The sequence below is a fragment of the Martes martes genome, assembly GCF_963455335.1.
Source record: "Martes martes genome assembly, chromosome: 14".
NCBI lineage: Eukaryota > Metazoa > Chordata > Mammalia > Carnivora > Mustelidae > Martes > Martes martes.
Window position 1 is genome coordinate 16927286 of NC_137902.1, and position 20396 is coordinate 16947681.

At 47.0% G+C, this 20396-nt stretch overlaps 1 protein-coding gene across 26 annotated transcripts in view; it reads right to left on the minus strand.

The window, feature by feature from the left end:
* Window positions 1-20396, minus strand: part of TCF7L2 (transcription factor 7 like 2) — a 196373-nt gene that overhangs the window by 18162 nt on the left and 157815 nt on the right. For 20 of the 26 annotated variants that reach the window (XM_080822635.1, XM_080822636.1, XM_080822658.1 and 17 more), the window contains 3 exons: window positions 7538-7670; window positions 5273-5375; window positions 3186-3272 (listed from right to left, as the gene is read on the minus strand). In XM_080822635.1, the coding sequence (XP_080678761.1) occupies window positions 3186-3272; window positions 5273-5375; window positions 7538-7670 (323 nt within the window). The remainder of the gene's footprint in view (window positions 1-3185; window positions 3273-5272; window positions 5376-7537; window positions 7671-20396) is intronic. The other 6 variants (XM_080822637.1, XM_080822634.1, XM_080822654.1 and 3 more) reach the window with 1 other exon arrangement.

Sequence of the window (20396 nt, forward strand, 5' to 3'; positions counted from 1 at the left end):
GCCACGAGGAACGAACACTTCCAAGTTCACACGCCTACACACATACTCATCTGTCTGACAAACGTATAGCAGAGAAAAAGAACCGGGGTGTTGGGCGCCGGGGGCGGGGGGGGGGCACAGGCACACCTTTGCTCAAGAAATTCCTTTCTGCGGACAACTATTTCATGAAATGCGATAAACACCCTAAAAATTCTAAGCAGCTCATTATATACCCCCGTCTGCTTTTATGGCTCCGAGCCAGAATATAATGATGAACCTTAACTTGTTAAGGACAACTAATTTTTGTTTCTGGCTGTCTCAGGGGCTCCTCTCTTGCTCACTCTCACTTTACTTCACTGTTGACACGTTTCTGTTAACTGGATGTCATCTGGCGGCCTTGATTTCATGCACAAGCAGTGGGATGCATTTTCCTCGTGCAACAATCCTGCTTTGAGTTGCATTAGGTTTGTCATTATTCTCTCATTTTCCCCCTTGCACTGGTAACATTTCATCTCTTCCTGCCTTATTTTTTGTGAGCCACGGTGCACCCACATTATGGTTTATACATGATCTCGCTCCCTTTGAAGCCGGCAGATTTCAGAGCCCGCTCTCGTCAGGAGAAGAGCCTTGCACCAATTTAGCAGGCTGAGGGCCCGGAGCTCCAACATCTCAATCTAAAGGGGGTCACAGGGTGGCACAAGTGAGTGTCAGCAAGAGCTGTTTAATTGCCAATCTAGGCTTCTCCATGGTGTTTAAAGTATAATGACCCATCACTTAATTCTGAGAAGTCCTGGCCCCGGCTGCTGAATAGAATGAATATCAAAGGGTGTTCTGGAACAGGGCAAGCTGCCTACATTTCCTATAACTGCCATAAGTATAATAGCCCCATACTTCTGTCGCCCCATTACCACAATAATGTATTTAATTTGCTGTATACGCTTTTTAACTAGCTACCTTTCATAAGGCCTACCTGGGGAATCGGCGGCCTCCCCCCTGCACCCTGAGCCCCTAACCTTTCCTCCCACTGTTTCCTTCCTTTCCACCACCCCTTTGCCCACCTCTAAATCATCGGCTAACCTCCTAATGATAATTCAATCGATAAGCTTAACCCCAATCCCTATCCGACAATTCCTTCACTGCTTTTAACCTCTCAAAGGCACCAAATAAACAAACATGAACAACAATCAGGGGTATGATAAACGCTGGTTTGCAGGGAAGACGAGCTGTGGATTAGGAGCTGCTCTCGGACGCAGCTCTCCTCCTGGGAGACTCCCAATTCGTTCCAATGCTTTGCAAGGTGGTGATGACATTATTTAATGAACGTAACCTTCCTCCTTTCACTGGAGAAGAGGATGCAAAGGCATTTTCCCGCCTAACCCATATCGGTGTGGATTTTGAAACTGAGATCCTTTACCACATGTAGGGACTGGATCTTTAAAATTACAGGATCTCTATGGTGTAATTACAAATGGGAGGTAGACCACAGCCTGTTTTTCTTCACGAATGTGATTCTTACTCTTTCCCCCACCAGCATTACTGTTTTGTAAGCAGGAAAAGGGGCCGGCTTGTCCTGTCTCTCCAACCCTCCCTCTGGTCTTGGGTTCCCATATAGACCATGGAGATTGGGGGAAGATGCTAGGGACAGCATCCTTGCCATGTAATGCATGCTGATTTAATTATGGGTCATCATCAAAATGGATTACTTGTTGTAGCCCATCAGGAAAGTCTAAACCTCCACCGATTTAATTAACTTGACTGAAAATCAGATGAACAGAAAATAAAACTATCATTAGGAGCGATTAGTGACTACTTAAGCCTACTGCTGCCAACCAGTTTGTAAATAAACTAGCACTCATTGAAAAATTAGCCAGAATTAATTAGAGGGAAAAGGAGAATAGGGGATTAGAAAGATCCAGGTACACACAAGTGGGTGTATCTGTGTGTGCATATTACACACATATTTATGTGCTTAGAGATATATGAATGCATATGCACACGCCACTTTTATTTTTTTAAAGGAAGAAGTCACCATTTTTATCCAAATAAACACAGCAAAATATTTCATACAAAGTAGAAGTCAGTGCGGCGCTTGTGACCTAAAATATTTAAATTAGAAGTTGAAGATGCTTCCCTATTAAGGAAAGTAAACGTCATTCTGTCCTTTGTCTGGGTGTAGGAATTCTTTGCTGGTTATTTGATGGGTTCTTTTCAAATTCTGTTCTGCACACACATTATTTTTTTTTTTTTTAAGCTTTCCAAGACTTAGAGCTACACAGGCCAGTGTGGTAGTCACCAGCCACACATGGCTTTTGAGTACTTGAAATGTGGCCAGTCCAAATTGAGATGTACTGTTAAGTGTGAAATACATACCAGATTAAAAAAAAAATACAAAACAGAATATAAAATCTCATTAACAGTTGCTTTACAGTGCTAAATGTCAAAATGAGAATATTTTGACAATAGGCTGAATAAAAGAGATCCTTAAAAAGAATTTCACCTGGGTTTCCCTCCCTGATATTGAACCTCTTTAAAACCGTGGCTAATAAACAACTTAAAATTCCATATGGGGCTCCCCCACTCCTTTTTTTTTTTTTTTAAAGATTTTATTTATTTATTTGACAGAGACACGGTGAGAGAGGGAACACAAGCAGGAGTGAGAGAGGGAGAAGCAGGCTTCCCGCTGAGCAGGGAGGGGGCTCCCCTTCTAATTCTTTGGGTTAGTACTACTTTCCAGAGGTGTGTGTTGGGACACGGGTGTCCCTTCTTATTAACAGTGAAGAATCTAATTTTTAAAAGACCACACCCTTCCTCAAACTCTCCTTTACGTAATATTAAAATGACCTCCACCCTTTCCGTTCTTACCCAGTACAGGGCAACAGAGAAACAACATTTTAAAAAGTTCTGTGTGTCCTAACTACTTCTTCCCACCTTCTTAATTCTTAAAAAAAAAAAAAAAAAAAAAAAAAAAAAATACTGCTCAATACATTGATTCCCAGATTCAACCTCAAAACTTTGACATCATCTATCTTAGAAGTTCAGGTTAATTTTTTAGTGTTTTCTAGGAGTAAAGCGCAATGCCCTATTGGTCTTAGAGCATTAGGATAACTTGAAGAAGCAGCCGCTGGATGGCCTGGAAGCCATCCAGAGCACTTCCTGAGGAGTCCCCCACGGCTGACTTGGTTGGAGGCCCGCGTTTTGGAACTCACCTGGACATGGAAGCGTTGACAGTCAGAGCTGTGGGGTAGGGGTGACGGAATCCTCCTGTCGTGATTGGGTACACTGGCTGACCTTGCCTAAAAAGGGGGGGGGGTACAAAGTAAGAGAGTGCAAACAAGGGTGGGGGTGGGGAAAAGAAAAAGAAAAGAAAGGGAAAGTTCTCTCTGCACAGTAAGCTTTATTCTCATTTGATCAGAACAAAAATCTTGGGGATTGTACAGGAAGGATCAAAGGGAAGAAACACAGAACAATTTGAATGCCATAAATCTGATAGGAATGGCTAATTAAATTTTATAACCTCTGCTTATGTCAATAGAGACCCTCTCCCCAAGCTGAAACTAGGTGTTTTGTTGTAATAATTAAAGGCGAAGTCTCGCTTGCTTTAATGGAGCCATCACACTAATTGAGGGCTACACATCCAAAGGAAAACAATAATGAATGTAAATTTATACCAAAATAAAGTGCAGTGAATCAAAGGACTTCAGTTACGCTTTGGGCCTCTTTCGGTATTTAGATCTCGGTGAGAAAACATTAAATTAACAGAGCTTAATTTGTAGCCTTTTGTCAAATTAACAAGTGTTGACAAGAGTTACCGGGGGGAGAGTCCCCAAGAAGAATTGTGGGTAACCAATAGACAATCACACCTCATTACAATAATTAAAAAATACAGCAACATGCAAAATAGCATCCTCATGAAAGACACACAACTTTTTCTGACAGAGGGTTGTCTGAGTTGGCTATTCCTTTTTATCTAGCCTTCAAATATCTGCCCATCAGCTGAACGGGGCAAGGGATGACAGAGAACTAGTCCAGGAATATGGCCCCTTCCTTTCTGAGGAAGGAATGGGATACAAGCTCACGTCCGTGTCTACCCTCCCCAACAAAATGAAGGAGAAAAAAAATCAACAGAAAGTACACCCACGGTCAGTATTTTGTACAGCTACTTCAGACTCCAAGCTGTTTTTCACAGAACAGGATAGAGTGTGCTCAACTAGAGAAACACTGGGCAAACTATTCCAGACTGTATCTTCTGTAAGGCTACAACAGGGGGTTCTTCCCCAAAACCCAAACTTCGGAGTTTAACCCAGGACATATTTCTGTTAAAACAACAAATTGTCCTTGTTTTTTTGAGTGGCGATCACGGATACACATGGAGAAATACATACACAAGAATGCACTCACAAAACAGATATTACATGCATACACACACACACACACACACACACACACACACACACACACACACTCGTGCGTGGTATGCTTATGCAGTAAAGGCCTTTCTACTCTGGCTCAGAAATACACATTTTTCAAGTTGTCTTAAGGAAGGTTAATGGATGGTATTATAAAAGCAAGACTGGGTGATAGGAAGACAAATTGTAAAAGGTGATTCGATGCCCTGCACACTGCCAGGAACCTTGGCTGACACTCAGGAAGGCTCCATGTGCCACATGAGGGATTTCCAAAGCCCCACCCCCGCCCCTCACAATCAGGCGAACCAAGAATTTCAGAGAGATGCTGACTATATACCGTCTGTCCCAACAGGCAGCCCTTTCCACTCTTGTTGCCAGCCTTGGGAGCAATGGTCAGGATGGGGCGAGGGGTTAGGGGCTTCTGAAGGAACCCCTCCCCCACACACTGTCACCCTGTGTTTCAAAATGACATTATGACTGTTGCCACTCATGCTGCCTCAAAGCAACAACAGGCCTCCAGGCTGGGCTGCCACCAGCAGAAGAGCCATGACCGGCTTTCTCTGACAGAAGCCCTGAGAGCCTCTGCCATTCCCAAAGTATCTGAAGGACAGACACCCTTGTTCACAGAGAGAAACCCAGAGTCTTTGGGGACTGTGGGTTCAGAATGCTAAGTATCAACAATGTTTTTCCTACATGGCCCATCCGAAAGGCTACTAACTCACCAGCTTCCTCACGGGGCGCCTCGTGGAGCATCTTCCCCAAGTACCCCCTGCCACCCTCCCCCACCAACCCTGTCTTCCGAAACTCACACACACGCACACACAGGATAAATAATAAGCATGCCCATGTAAGAAACAAAAAGGGAATTAAAAAATGGAACTCCTTACTGTGGTACTAACCATCCTAGCGGATGGGGAATTTGTCCTACGGTGCCAGGCGATAGCGGGTAATACGGAGATATATCTGGAGGGTGCGGAGGCCGTGGGATTCCTGGAAGAAGCAGCATTTCAGTTACAAAGAAGGAGAGAAGGACAGAGAAACTGCCGAGGGGTGGGACCAGGGAAAGGAGGACAGAGACTTCTCTTCTATGAGCAGAGCTAGCGTGAGATTCTTCCCATGACTGTGATCGTTAAGATCATCTCTCCCTGCTCTATCTTGACAAAGTGGTTTATCTCCTTCTAGATGGATGGGTACATGGGGTAGACGCAGACCCCGAAAATACTGTCTCGGGTATTTCTGCCTCATGGGATCAGTGTGATTACTGAGATTAAAGAAAAATCCGAAGGGCTTGGCACACAGTAGGTGATCGAGTCATGTAAATGCTCTTTGCCCTCCCAACTTGGGCCTCTACTCCTTTTAATTCTAATGACCTGCCTGCACCAGAGTCCCCTCTTCTAAGTTTCTAACAACGCCTTTCCAGTTATGGCTTTTGGAAGGGTGACTCTTGCCTTCTTTCAAAAAAGGTAACTCTTCTAGAATGTCTCCACCTCAGCTGAGAGGAAGAACTGCGGCAGAAACTCACCAGGACCCATGGCCCCTCCTCCAGGGTAGGATTTGAACTGAGCAGACCAGCGGACTCAGGTCTAGAACCTACTTCTCTGGAGGCAGCCAGCTGGGAGAACCAGCCCTAGCCACTGACCAGGTACACATGACACATGACACATGACACAGCTGAGCCCATCCTAAAGGCCCGAGTGACTGCACACTTACTCCACAGGCTCCTGCCCTCAATCCTGAGCAAAACAAGAGTGCTGGGAGCAATTCTGACATAGAGGGACTGATCTAAGCAGCTGAACTGGGAAGAAAATGAACAATACTACAGAATTAACGCAGTATTGGAGGTAATAAGCTGCGTGTCTGCGGATGAAAACTAGTCCATTTTTTTTTTAATTCATTCAGGAAGCTTTTAATCTGTAAGTTAAGTCTCCCTGGGTGACATTTTCATGCAGACATGGCTTTCTCTCTATTACAAAAACCAAACAGATTAGCTGGTCTTGGACCCTACACCAAGCCATTTGCACACTTGAAAGAATGTTCGCAGAGGAAAAGTAAACAGTCTGCAGACGTTAATCATATGTTTTACGATAACCATTTAAAAGCTATTCCCTGTACTACCATTATTTAAATGAGACGTTGATGCTGCCATTCACTCGCAGAGCCTGAGGCCGGCTGGCGGCCTCCTCCAGCCATCCAAGCACCAGGCTGGGTCCCCCACGAGCACAAAGGGGGCTCAGAGGCTGGTGAAAACCAGCTAATGTGTAGTTTCATTCAAAGGCAGCGAAGTCTGTATGAACAGGCAATCTACCTCAGCTCGACACCAAACAATCCCGTCCGACAAAGTGACATGGGGTAGCCATTTAACATTTATCCTTCTAATGAACTAGCTGGTTGGAGAAACCCCGGGCAGTGTACCACCCAGCCTGGCCTGGCCTCAGCTCTTCTCCCATGACCATCCCACTAGGAGCTGTGGCCGGTTGCTGGTTGTTACAGGAGGGTCTCAAGGAACCCTGCCTTCTCTTTCCCTCTTTGAGGAAAAAGTAGTTGATGAGCACATGGGATGGAAGGGAGGGTAAAGTGTAAAGGCTGAAGGGTGACCTGGCACCTTCCGCATGAGACCCTACTGGTTGTTCCACGATGAACTTGGTTTTCACATCTGTATAATGGGCTTGGTGATACTACAGAAGAGGAACCCAAATAAATCAGCAACGACGATGCGGGACCCCGGGACGTTGCACCACACCGTCATCATCAAGTGACTGAAGTCCCTCAGCTGCTAAACTAACCAGGGCTTTGGGGGACCATGCTGGTGGGGTTCCTCTATTCCCAAGCTGCTGAGAAGGAGACCACAAGATGCCTACTCCTCGTGGATGCCTACAAGAAGCTACTCCTGAAAAACAGTGTGGGATTCATAGCCAGCCCTTCCAGTGGGTATGCGGAGCTCTAGAAAGATCATTGGTGCTACACATGGGCTTCTTCTAAGGATGGGGGAAGCAGCTCCCTCACCAGGCTCTGGCCTCCCCAAAGAACTTTATTCTCAACACCCAGGAGAGGAACAGGAGCCCCTCCACAGTGCCCACAGCCCGTCCCAAATCCCAGCAGGTCAGGTGGCCCCAGACCCAGCATATGCGCTTGGCACCGAACGCTCGGCCTACCTGTTTTGGGGTCAACGTCAGCAGGTAAGTGTGGAGGTGGGTTTCCCGGGGTGAAGTGCTCATTGCTGTACGTGATGAGCGGCGTGAGGGGGTGAACATGGTGAGGGTGCTGCACGACCGGCACTTTGTTCGACTGTGGGAGGGAAAGAAACAGAGAAGGACACCATCAGCCTGGCTCCCAGCAGCCTGAGACTTCCCAACACAGGCCCCAGGTGCTCCGGGGGCCACGCCCTCCCGCCCAGATTCTGGAAGATGCGCTCAATCCCGCCTTGCAGCCCTGGCCCTGATCCATGTATTAAAAATAACAGGTATTTGTAAAGCCTGCTCTCTGGGTGGGCACGCTTCCGTTTTTACCTCCCTACGGAGCCTGGCTGTAAAAAATGCCTCCTTCACCACCACCCCCATCACAGACCCTGACTCTGCACTTTCCCAGCCGTCAGATAAATCGGACGTGGGGACTTAATTTACTGGGGGGTGTGGGGTGGTCTCTGACCCCAGAGCCCCAGCGGAGGGACGTTCAGGAGGCAAGCAGGCTTCCCAGGGAACAGGCTAGGAACACCTTCCCTTAAAGAAACCAGGCAGGGCCCAAGTCCCACCCATGCAGCCTCCCTACCCACCACCTCCCGCTCCTAAGGGCTCCCTGCCCCTGGGAATCAGCCCGCCTGCTACAGTCCTTTACAGATAGCACGGATGAAAAGCTCCACTCCTGGTCTGGTTGGGAGTGTGAACTTTACCAGAAAGCCCTAGATGGCCAGGCAAGCACCTGCATATTTTATGCAGATTACAGCAGCCCTGATTCATTAGGAATTTCATTAGCAAGTCATGGGGGAATGCTAATAAATTAACTGGATGATGATAAATTGGGCTAATAAAAGGGGTGCCGTTTAGAAACGGGCAGTTCTAGCAAACAAAGTACAAGCATTTTTATGTTCAGGAAGGGTGGATAGGTAGAAAGAGCACGGAAAAAAAAAAAAAAGAAAGAAAGAAAGGCATTTTAAAGGTTTTTTTAGTTGCCACGACCAGACCTTCCCCAATTCCTGTCCTCTTCTCTACCCCTGCTCCTGCTCTCAGCCTGCCCCCCACCCCCGCATATGCTGTGCTCTAACTTAGCCCAGCAAGACCACAAAGGAAAAATGAAGCTGAAACAAGCGAACTACTGGGCCATTTACTGAGAGTAATCCAATTGCAAAAAAACCCTATTCCCCATAGAGGATTTTCACTAAAATCCTACAACAGGGACATTTAACCAGATTAGGTACCAGCGAAGATAAAGAGGCCAGTATTAGATGATGAATGGATTAGAGTCAAGTTTCATTTCAGAACGTGTCTTCATTTCCTTTTATTACTTTTAGGAAGGCACAACTTGCATTAACATCAAGGAAAAGGAATTGCATTACAAGGAAAGAAGTGAGGTTTCAGTGCTGCCCACTAGTGCCTCTCAAGTTCAGGGACCACCGAGCACTTAGCTTGCTTTGCGTTTTTCTTCTTGTCCTTTTCTTTTTGAATGAATAAGGAAGGGGTATAATACGCAAAGAGTATTTCTCACCCCAGAAGGCATCTCTAAAAGGGGCTTCGAACTTGCATGAGCATGTTCGGAACGTAAAATATGGACTTCCTCCTCCATGTGCTCCAGAAACGACTACAGAGAAAGAAGCCAACACTTGCAACAGCCTGGTTTAACGATGCTCATAAACAACTGGACGCTTCCAGAGGGGCAAGCTAGTGGCCCAAAGAGCCTTATGCTGTGAATTACCAGTTTGCAATCACAGAACTGAAATGCAAAGGCCCAAAGCAGAGGGAGCTTTGGTCACACGTCCCTAGCAGCCCTAAAGGTCTAGACAAGGCCAAAGCCAGCAGAGTGAAGGGCTACTGCCTCAAGGCCATGGCCACCTGAAAAGTAGCCAACAACTGAACTCTTAAGGCACGGAGAGGGGAAAGAGAAGGAGAGGGAGGGAGAGGAAGTCAGAAGAGCGAAGACCACCAGGAGGAAAGGAAAATGACTACTGCCAACTTCTAGACGTTTCTTTTGTTTGGTTGGAAAGGTACACACCTGCTGAAATGTAAGAAGGCAGACCAGTTCCAGAGTAAGGGTGGAAAGACTATGCGATGAGTAGGAAGAACCACAGATAGCCCAAAGCAGGGAAGACTGTCACCTAGCGGCTGAAGGGCTTCTGGGAAACGGGACCACCATAAACAATGGAAGGAAGCAAAGGATGGGCATCGAAGGGCTGACAGTGGGCAGTGGAGCCTATAATTCTCCGCTCCAGTTAAGTCAAGCCTCTCTCAGGATGCTTGTCTCTAGGAAATCTCTCAGCAGGAACCTGATTCAGTGGGTCTGGGATCAGGACCCAGGCATCCTGAGTCAGCCTGTTGAGTTCCAGAGACGGTAGCTCTCTGTTCAGCCATGACACATGACCCCCAGACCAGAGGATCACATGGGCACAGACAAGTACAAAGGGTAAGAGGCCCGGGTCCTAACAAGAATCACAAATTCCAGAGTTCTCAAGAAAATCCATGGGAAGAGCTTAGCACTGAACCTACCACATGGTAAACACAGGACTGGTGGTTTATTATTCTTGGTATTTATTATTTTATCATTAGGGAGAAGCTGCCTGATGGCATAGTTCTGTCTACAGCTCAGATGCACAAATTCCACGGCTGCCTTCAAAGCAGGACTAACAGGAAATGCGGGGAAAACCTTTCTCTACTTGTCTAGCAAAGGATGAAGATAGAATCTGCACAAGAATGGTGCTCACTGGGGGTGGGATTTAAAAGTTAATTTTCCCTCTTCCTCTTAGAAACATGGATGAAGCTAGCTCTGACCAAAGTTGGACACCATCACCTTCATATTGTTTTGCACAATATGGTTTTTTTCCCAGTCTAGTCAGACTCTCTAACACAGGAGGGGGTGGATTCAAGCTGCCCATGATCTTGTATCTTCTGATCATGACTGTGTGCCAGGCAGATCCCTAGGAAACTACAGGTCTCACCAGGTTGACCAGTTCCCAAGCAAGCAAGGGGAAGGAGTGCAGTCACCCCTGCAGAGTCCAGGGTCCAGTCATAATTCCCATCCAGCCTGCCTGTTCCTGTGCTACTACTGGGCACACGGGAGGGTGTTCTTCGTGAAAATGCCCCATCTCTCCAGCCCAAGGACCCCACAGTCCTTTCTTTCTATGTCACATCACGTCCATGCTGGAGTCACGTATGTACCTTTCTTGATTCCACTGTAGCTAGGCTCCTTAAGGACAAAGACTGTGTCTTCTAGAACCTTCCATCCCCTGTCATGCCCAGCTTGTGTCAGTGGTGAGACTCAAGCTGCTGAAGAGCCACTGAATTGCAACTGCAGTCACGAGAGGAAGAGATCACGCAGTCTCACAGATTCATTCACCAACATAGAGTCGCTCAGAATCATAGAACAAAGCTGGACAGACCTTCAGAAACCAGCTAGTCGTATCTTTATCAGTACAGTACCTTAAAAATGGTTTACGAGCCCCCGGCATAGACACAGTGACCAAGAGTGAAGGCTGTGATACAAGGAAGACCCAGACTGAAATTTTACTTGACTTGTCTAGCTGTGCAACCTGTCTCAGGAGCTTCATCCTGTTTCTGCAAACTCTAGATGCAACGGGGGTCAACCTCAGAGCATCACTGTGAAAATTAAGGCTCAAGCCTATAATATGCTCAATAGTGGGCCTGGCACAGATATACACATGCAAAGAAGCTCTGAAAAATACTGTCCAAAGAGTACTAATGAAGAGTGCACAGTGGAGGTATTGGCTGGCCACCCCTCTAGTATGCTCTAATCAAAGTCCCAGAGGGGAAATGCATCCACAGACGGCACTCCTTAATTCAAAGGCAAGACGTTTATTATGGGGCAAGAGTGTGTGGCACTTTTTCGACCACCCTTCCACAAGCCCATGTTTCTTCTTAAAAATGTGATATTTAATTGACAAATTTTTTTCATCTCTTTTGAGAAATAAACCATCACTTTATCATGCTAACAAATACAAAAGCCTACAGAAGAGTTGAATAGCTAGAGATGACCAAAGGCCTTCCAGAAGCAGGGTGAGAGCCTTGAAGCAGGAGTTCATATAAGTGAAACACCAACCAACCCAAATAGGAAATGTCCCTTGGACTTTCCCCTTCCCTACAATCAGTGCCCACTTCTTTAAAGGGGTCCTTAAGGATTGTGTCCAAAACTGTTACCGCCCTAAGAAATTCAACAGTGAAAAGTATCATTCCTGGGAGAAAGACTCAGACAACCTTCCAGAAATGATCTAGGGAATCTAAATGAAAGTGATAATCCATGCTGGTGGGATAAACAGCTGGCAATATGCCTCTCTCCCCATTTTATCTTTTTACAGACAAGAGTCCACTATTTAAGGCAAACTATTGCAACATGGAACCAAGAACCTTTGAGGCAACCACCTTATCTAAATATTAAGTAGGTCTTCAAAACTGCCTAGGGTGTGCAACATCATTACCTCCAGTGACAGCTGACCAACATTCAAGGTCAGGGTGGTGGCGGTCGCCGAGAGTTGTATGGAGAGCCTAGTTACTCGTATCTAACCCTTTAGGAAGAGGCTGAAAAGCAGGAATCTCCGAGCCACAAAAACAGCGAGAGTGACTAAAACATTCCATGTAAGGTCCAGGAGTCACCCTACAGTTGTCCACACACACCCATGCCATCAGCACCTGGCACTCCCCCCTGGAGCCCCCTAGAACCCTTTGTCTGATGAGCTGAGGGAGAACAGGGCAGAGGAGCACTGTCCAGGTGCTGTTCCCAAAGCTCTCCTGTCAACCCCAGCACAGCTCACCACTGCTACCTCTGAGTGCAGCCTTCCCACTGAACCTGCCTTAGCGCTGCACACGACATACTGTATTAAATCCTCACAACACACCTATGAAGTCGCTGGCATTTCTTATTAGTTCCACACAGCAGGTGTTGCAGATCACAGGCCTTGGGAAGGTGGTGTTTCCAGGTTTTCATGCTCACCTGCCCATGGTGTCTGCAGAGCCTGATGCTGGGATGGGGTTCACTGCCATGCTGATGTAGTGAGCTGCACCCTCTGAGCTTAGCCTGGACCAACCTTCCCCACTGGACAGAGAGGCTTCAGGACTCACAAAGGGATCTGTTCCTCACACTCCCATCCACCAGTCCCTGGAACCTAGACCAGTTTCAGCAAACAGCACCCCCCTGCTGTCCCCCTAGACCCCAAGTTAGGAGTAGCTCAGGGCTTCTGCCTCATTGAGAACACCCCATGCCACAGGGCACCAGGTAGTTTTAGCAGGGGATTTTATAATATGTGGCTGATTCGGAGAGGTGGGTGATAAAGTCATTTTATTGGGATGTTTCTGCCCCTCAAACGGAGAGACACGAGCAGTATCAGGGTCCAGCAGGGCTCTGGTAATAGAAACACAATGCACACCGTCAATTCAGCTGACAAGAAACTAAAGAAAAAGTCAGCTCAAAAACCTTGAACCAATTAAATGAGGCAAACAGTGTCTATTTAAAGGGAAGAAAAATACTCATCAGACCGTAAACCAGAGCTTTCTATTTTCTACCTGAAGAAACGGCTTCTACGCAGAGCGAAGTCTTCCCCAGTTCTGGTCATTATGCTCTATGGGTTTTGAGCACTGAAGAGTTAAATGATTAAAAAAAAAGGGGGGGGGGTCCTTTACCAGCTCTCAAAATGCACAAAGCCTTACCACCCAAAGTATTCATCCAACTACAGTGGGGGAGTTGGGAGGGGGCGCCCTGGTGGCTGACCTCTGACCCCTGGAGAACCCTTAAGAACAGTGTTCCGTAGCTTGGCCGTTCCACCCTCATCGCCAAGTGCCCACAGCCCCATCCAAGCGCGGTTTGTGATTTGGAACCTGGCAAATGAAAGATTGATTCAGGCACTTCTAGATCTCCCTGCTATCCCTCCTCTCACCCCGACCCTCAACCTTCCGTAACTGTGGGGAACCCAAAGGGAATGAAAGCTTGCCATTCACCTCGCAACCTATTAATCAGCAGACCCTGAAAACAAATAGAGCCATTGCGGGGCCGGCCTCTCCGTGGACCCTCCTCTTCAATACTCCCCTATTGCTCTCCTTTTCTGCAGAAGAAAAATGGGGCCAGAAAGTGCCTTGAGGAGCTCAGCACAATAAAACAAAAGCAGCATAGAGAAGCATCTGTCAGCCTTCTCCCCTCCCCAGGGAGGACACAGGAGGTCTTCTGTGGTCTTGGGCTCCCCAGCCCTCCCGGAGGCTGAAATCAGCCTCAGGAAGGGACACCGTTCATTCGGAGTTTACATTTAAAAATGGGTTTAGAGCTCCATGCATTCTGCTGGATGCCACTGACTATGGCTTCGCCAAGGCCAATGGCGACTGGTGAAACGTGAATGATGTCGCACGTCACCGGAGGCACGGAGCGCCGCTAGAGAGGAGGGGGTGGAGATGGAGGAGGGGCCGCTCCTTACTCATCAACAACCCTCTGTGACTCAACTAGTCTGATTTTTTCAGGCGAAGGGCCAGGGAGTGGTGGAATGGTCGGCAAAGGTAGCCTTCCTGCCTCGACAGCCCATTCCCCGGACGAGCACCTGCTGCAGCTGCCGGAATGACGTCAGGAGACCCACGTGGCAGCCTGGGTCTGGCCCGCATGGGTGGGCCCACGCCGACTCACCCTGCGAACATCCTGAGGTCACGGCTTGCCAAGCTCCTGCACACATACAGTGGAAGGGTGGCCAGACGGGCTCCTGCAAACATTTCCCTCTGCCCCCCTCCCCCTGGCTCTGGAAGCCCAGGCAGTGTGGCGCCCAGAGCCCACTGGCGGTGGAAGGCCACTGCTCCCAAAGGGCCTGCTCCCAGCCAAGGGCACACGGTTTCCCTGGACAAGACTTACATTAATGGCAAGAGCACATAACAAGGAAGAAAGAAGGCTTCACAGGGTTCGAGTTTTGCTGGAAGAAATGAGATGGTTAAGGAAAAGGAGGTGGGCCTGGGAGTCGCAAAAAAAAAAAAGCCCCACCTTCCAACACCAGCACACAGCCTGCCTCACCGGGCCTGATGCTGGGGATGCCCGGCCCACCCGCAAGGCTGCCCAGTGACAGCTTCTGGAATCCGAGGGAGCCTGACACTCAGGGTGCTACTTGCTTGTTTGGTAAACTCTCGATGGCCGGACCCCTCCCCCAACCCCAGAAACAAATCCATTTAGACAGCAAGAAGAAGAGAGACTCTCCTTGCTTTCTCCAAAATTCTGCCGACTCATAGTTTCTCATATACTCACACAAGCATTGAAATTCTTCGTGCAGGGAAATGATTGAACAGGGCAGGCAGGGAGAGAATAAATGTGCACTCAATTTTCATCCAAATTCTCTCACACATATGCATATACATAGAACTAACTCAAACCATCCTAAGCCCTTGGTCTCCCCCAAACCCCCTCCCCGTCCCTCCCATAATATAACAACCCAGCTGGTAACACACCAAACAGATCGCCAAGCACTCAGGGTCTAGGGGGCCAAATTCTGCTCTTAATGACCTTTTCTTAATCCCCAAAAAGGAGTGGGGGGAGTCTGGGAGTGGGGCTGGAGGTGTCAGGGTGGGGGCATGGGCACATGGAGGGGAACATTTTAACCTGGAAAAGAAAGACGTGCTCCAGCTGTTTGGCTCTGTGAGAGCCGCAGCCCAGGGCCGACCCGGCAAAGCTGTGCTTTCACAGGCTCTTGAACAATTACTTCCAGTTAAGTTCATTAAACATAATTTATTTCCACTCATTCTCATTTATTTCCCAATAAAAAGAAAGCATCCCATTGTGCTTCCCCCAACTAACCTTTAAAGCACTTGCAAGCTTAAGTCTTGGCCCGCCCGGTCCGGGCTGGCCCCTGACCAGTGAATTCCCAGGGTTTTCTTCCTGCCTGTGTCCCTCCAGGAACATGCCACAGCATGGCGGAGGTCAGGGAGGGCGTGAAGCAGGCACAACAGGGTCCTCTGACTGTCCTAATCCTCCACCGGGCCTCAGAGATGAAGAACGAACCACTTCACCCCTAAGTAATTTCTTGGTAGTTCGCAACCTCCACCCTCCCGCAAGGTGTTTCCCTACTACTTGGGTATTAAATGATTAGTGCCAGCATAATCAATCTTGTTGAGTGTCCCACGTTTGCAGGGAATGTTTGGGAACTGGGTAAGAGGGTACAGCTGTTTCTAGGAGAGCAGATTTTCAAAACAGAGCCAGGAATAAAACTAACCTATTCCAAATGAAGAAATCCAAAAGCTCAAATTCAAAACAACTTAAAAAAAAAATAATAATGATTTCCAGGCTACCCCTCCCCCCAAACCCCAACAACCCCAAATCTAGGGATTCCTGAATATAGTGGAAAGGAAATCACCAATTTTGATTTAGAGTAAATTTTAAGTACATAATGGTTATTACATCCTGGGGATTTCAAGAAAGTAGTGAACAAAACCTGATACCACCCTTCTAATTTATTTACAATGACCAGCTGTACAAAAATGTCTTTTGTTTTTCTAATATACCCTGTGCCTAACTTTCGAATCTAGACAGTATTGTATTTGAAATTCATGCCTGCTGCATGGAGCCTGGTAAGTGCTCTTTGAAACAGCTGTTTCCTTCAGAGAGCAGGTGAATTTCTCCCTAGAAAAGAACAGGTACACGGAGAGGAGGGATGAACGTCTTTCTGTGGCCCAACAGACACAAATGCCCCGAAACCTTGGATTCAGCAGGAATTCAGCAATGACAGATGCAAAGGCAGTGTTGCATTGCTCTGCTCTTTGTTGCCCTGTTAGTGTCCCAAACATGGGCATCCTTTAAAGGACATCCACAGTCCCCATAAATGAAACATGTGAAAAGGATGCAACCCCCCATCAAAGCAAGCTGACAAGTTGGAAGTTAAATGTAACTAGAGAATGACCCAGGCAAAGTCCAATTAAAAAAAAAAAAATCTTCAAATGTGTGCAGAAGTATGTAATCTGGAGGGCATGGCATGAGATTTCATCACATTCCAAAATGTTGCAGAAGGAAAGAATTCCATTACATAGCTCAGCCGGGCCCCCCACCAACCCCAAACCACAAAAGGGAGGTTTCCCTAAGAATATAAGGCTGCAGGCTCTGTTGCTTCCAGAAAATGCCGACGCAGCAGCCTGTTGTGACAATACAAAGATCATAATATCTGTATCATTGGAGTCGGGAATTCACCCTTTCAAACAACTCCCTTCTCATGAGACATCAAGAATGGAGGGGTTAGCGGCCACCAAAGGAGTGGGACTGCTATTAAGTAACCCAAGTAATTTGAGTAAACAAAGCTCTGGAACCTTTCAGGAATCTCGGAAAGGGAGGCCAGGCTGGGCTGGGAAATTTACGGCAACACATCTTAGACATTTGCAGTGCCAGCTTGCACTGTCTTTCCCCATGATTCTAGACAGTTCACACAATCGTAGGCTGAACTAGAAAAGTTGCACACAACCAGAAAGGAAAACCAAGCCATATGTCGGTCATTGCTTCATGCTCGACTAGAGAAGTACTGACCACTTTGTGTTTTAATAGGATGTATAGGATTTAATTCCCGATTTTGAAAACATAAGGACTCTTACAGTCTGTTGTATATTTCATTTTTTCATCCTCCTCCCCAAAGTCAGACCTAAATGCTGATGGACCACTGCAAAGGCTTCTGTGTTTGGCCACTCCACAACAAAAGATAGTAATGGAAGTAATCATAGGAATTGCCTCCAAATTCGACACTGCCCTGACAGCTATGGCAAAGGATCTGACCCTCTGGTTGAACAGTTACAGTGTAACCTAAGCCCCAAACTGGAGTTGCAAAAGGACCCTCTTCCTGATCATTAACACCACAATGGGCTGTCATGGGTCTCCTGCTCAGGTTTCCTGAGAGACACGGTCTCTTGTTTAAGTTTTTGAAAATACAGATGCCATGGGCAAGACGGTAGCCCTAAAAGGCCAGCATCTAAATTTGGAAGTGGAAAATAAATACAACTAAAGACACAGCAACAGAAAGTTATCATTAAATACGAAACAAAGACAGACAGTTTCCACAAGCCCTGTTCCTAGCAGAGCCTGAATGCTCAGCCATCTGAAAGCACGCTCCTCTCTGAGGCAACGTCATTCTCCCTTCCCTTCCTTCCAGCGGAGCCCGCCCTGGAGGGTGAAGGGGAAAAATTTATTTGGTAAAAGAAATCCTCGACCCCACCACCCTTTTCCGGATCCCCAGCTTCTTGGAACTTGGGGAGCCGGCTCTGCAGGCTCTGCCTTGCTAGACAGCTTAAGAACTATGATGAAAGTCAAGCTTTCTCTCCTCCTCATCTTTATTTTTTTTTAACCCTTTCTCCCCAACTCCCTAAAACACTGCTATGGAAAGTACGTCGGGGAAGGGCACAGCTTGAGTTGACCATTTATTTATTCTTGGTTTTGTTTTCCCCTTCCCAGGGTCTGAATTTAAAAAAAAAAAAAAAAAAAGCCACAGAGGTTTAATGGTCAAGACCATAAGCAAGGACACGAACACACACACACACACACACACACACACACACACCCCACTACTCACCCAGCAATTCAAATTGAGGTGCCAACCGCCCAACTGCTGGAAAAGAGAGAGCCCGGAGGCCACTGTGCCTCCCTTCCCACTCAAATCTTCCATCCCCACTAAAATTGCATCCCTAGGGTACATAATAGCTTTTCTCTTCTTTCTCTCCACCTCACAAAAAACTTTCTCTGTACCTTCAAGATGGGACTGGGCCAGCTTTTTTTCTCCTCCCTGACTGCTTTTCTCACTTTTCTTCTTCCTCCCAGTTTGCCCTCCCTTTATGCTTTTCACTTAAAGAGCTGGAAAAAAGCATCTTAAAAGATAGAGAAGGATCCAAATTTCTGCCCTGGTTTACTCAAAATGCCCAGAGTTCTCACTCACAGTTACCCATCATTGTTTTGTTAATGCGTCCCCTTCCACACGCACCATCCCTCAAAAACCAAAACAGAAAAAAATTAATAAACAAAGCAAAAAGAAACCTAATAATCTAGTTCAACTGGTTGCAGATTGATTTTTTTTAAAAAATTCTTAATTAGAAAACAAAACCAAACCAAACCACCTCCTTCTAGTTTCTAATCTTCAGCACTACAAAATCCGTGAAGGAAGGGGGAAGGCTCATGTTCCCCAGCCAGCTGAGGGCACCTAAGCCAAGTCCCCCTCCCTCACCCGTTACCTTGGGCAGCAGGGACAGCGCTACTGCTAAGAGTAGCTAAGAAATTACGGTCAGCCATGAGGGAAAATGATCAACCGAGTGCAGTAGGCAGGCACTTTATCTGCAAGATTGTCAAATCCCTCAAAACAAATTTCTTCGAGAGAGGGCTGCATTGCGAGAGGAGGAGGGAGGGGAAAAGTATATTTTCTTGTCACAGTGACACGGGAGTGACACTTGGTAGGGCCTTGTCTGCCAAACACGCACACACACCCTCTTTTCCTTCTAGAGTAAAAGACTGCTGGAAAGATTTTCAACTGACCTCTCTGGGAGCAGAAGAACGTAAGCTTCCTGTGTTTCCTGGCATTCTAGCAGCCACACCGCTAACTTGCTTTTTGACTGTTGAGTTTTGTGAGCTTTCCCCAGAATGAGAGAGACAGAGAGACAGACAGAGACGGACAGAGAGAAAAGAGAAGGAAAAGGAATGCAAAAGGCTAGCCCTAAATCCCACAAGCCCAACTTACTTTTCCTGGGGCTCTCATAGGATCCAGGGCCGGGTACATTGGTGTGGGTTTAATTTAATTGGAGTTGAGAGACTCAAACATCACAGGCCTGAAATCGTCCTCTTTTACATGAAGGAGGGGAGTGAGGGAGGGTGGCTGCTCCAGGAGGGGTTAAAGATAGAAGAAACTTGCAGAGGACCAAAAGAGCCTTTCCGGTCCTCTCCCACCCCAAGTGTTAAATAATTTCACCCTGTTCAAAAGCAAACACACAACTCCGATTTGCATGCAGGTAAGAAAACGCCCCTGTTGCCACATGGGATCCTGGATCTGTCTTGCTTGAAGCAAGACCAGTGGCAAAGATTTGGTTTCTTCTGGCGGCAGGACACCTAACATTGAGGAGATGTTTTTAATTTACTGACCCGACTGCCCAGCTGTTTATAGGACTCTTTTCATGAGGCTGGTCTTTAATACACCAGGCGAGTTAATAACCCTCATTCCTCTCTCCCCTACCTCCCTCCCCTACCCTGCGCAAAAAAACAAAACAAAACAAAAACAAACAAAAACAAAGCCTAGAAGGGCTTAAAGATAACAAAAAAGTGAGAATTCTTAATTTTCTTTTCTTCTTTTTAAAAATACTGCTCTGTGGCCCCTCTTTCTAGACTTATCCGGCCTTCCTGTGTAAGTGTCAGGCAGCAATCTTTAAGGTCCTTAGTACCAAAACAAAACCCTGCCATTTCCCTTTACATGGCGGTAACAAAAGCAATGAGCTTCCAGTTTGACAAGTAAAAAGCCCCAACCACACAGTTCCTAATTGCCTCCCCTCCCTCTATTCAAGGGACCACCACACTCGGCAGCTGCCTTTGTCACACATGCAATTTCTTAAGTAAACTGCAAGTTTCCCTCCCCGCTGATGGACAGCTCCCAATCATTCAGCAACAATAACTTATAAAGTGCAGCAAACAGGATGGGCAACTTTGAGTCGGTATTTTCTGGCTTTCTCAAAAGACAAGGGAAATGGAAACAGCAAGATGAGCCAACACATTCCAGACAGACCTCCTCCTCCTCCTCCTCCTCCTCCTCCTTAAAAAGAACAGGGAAATCTGGTGAATTTCTTCAAACTCACTCCTCCTAAGAAACTGCTTCCGGATATCTGCTGCCCCATCGCC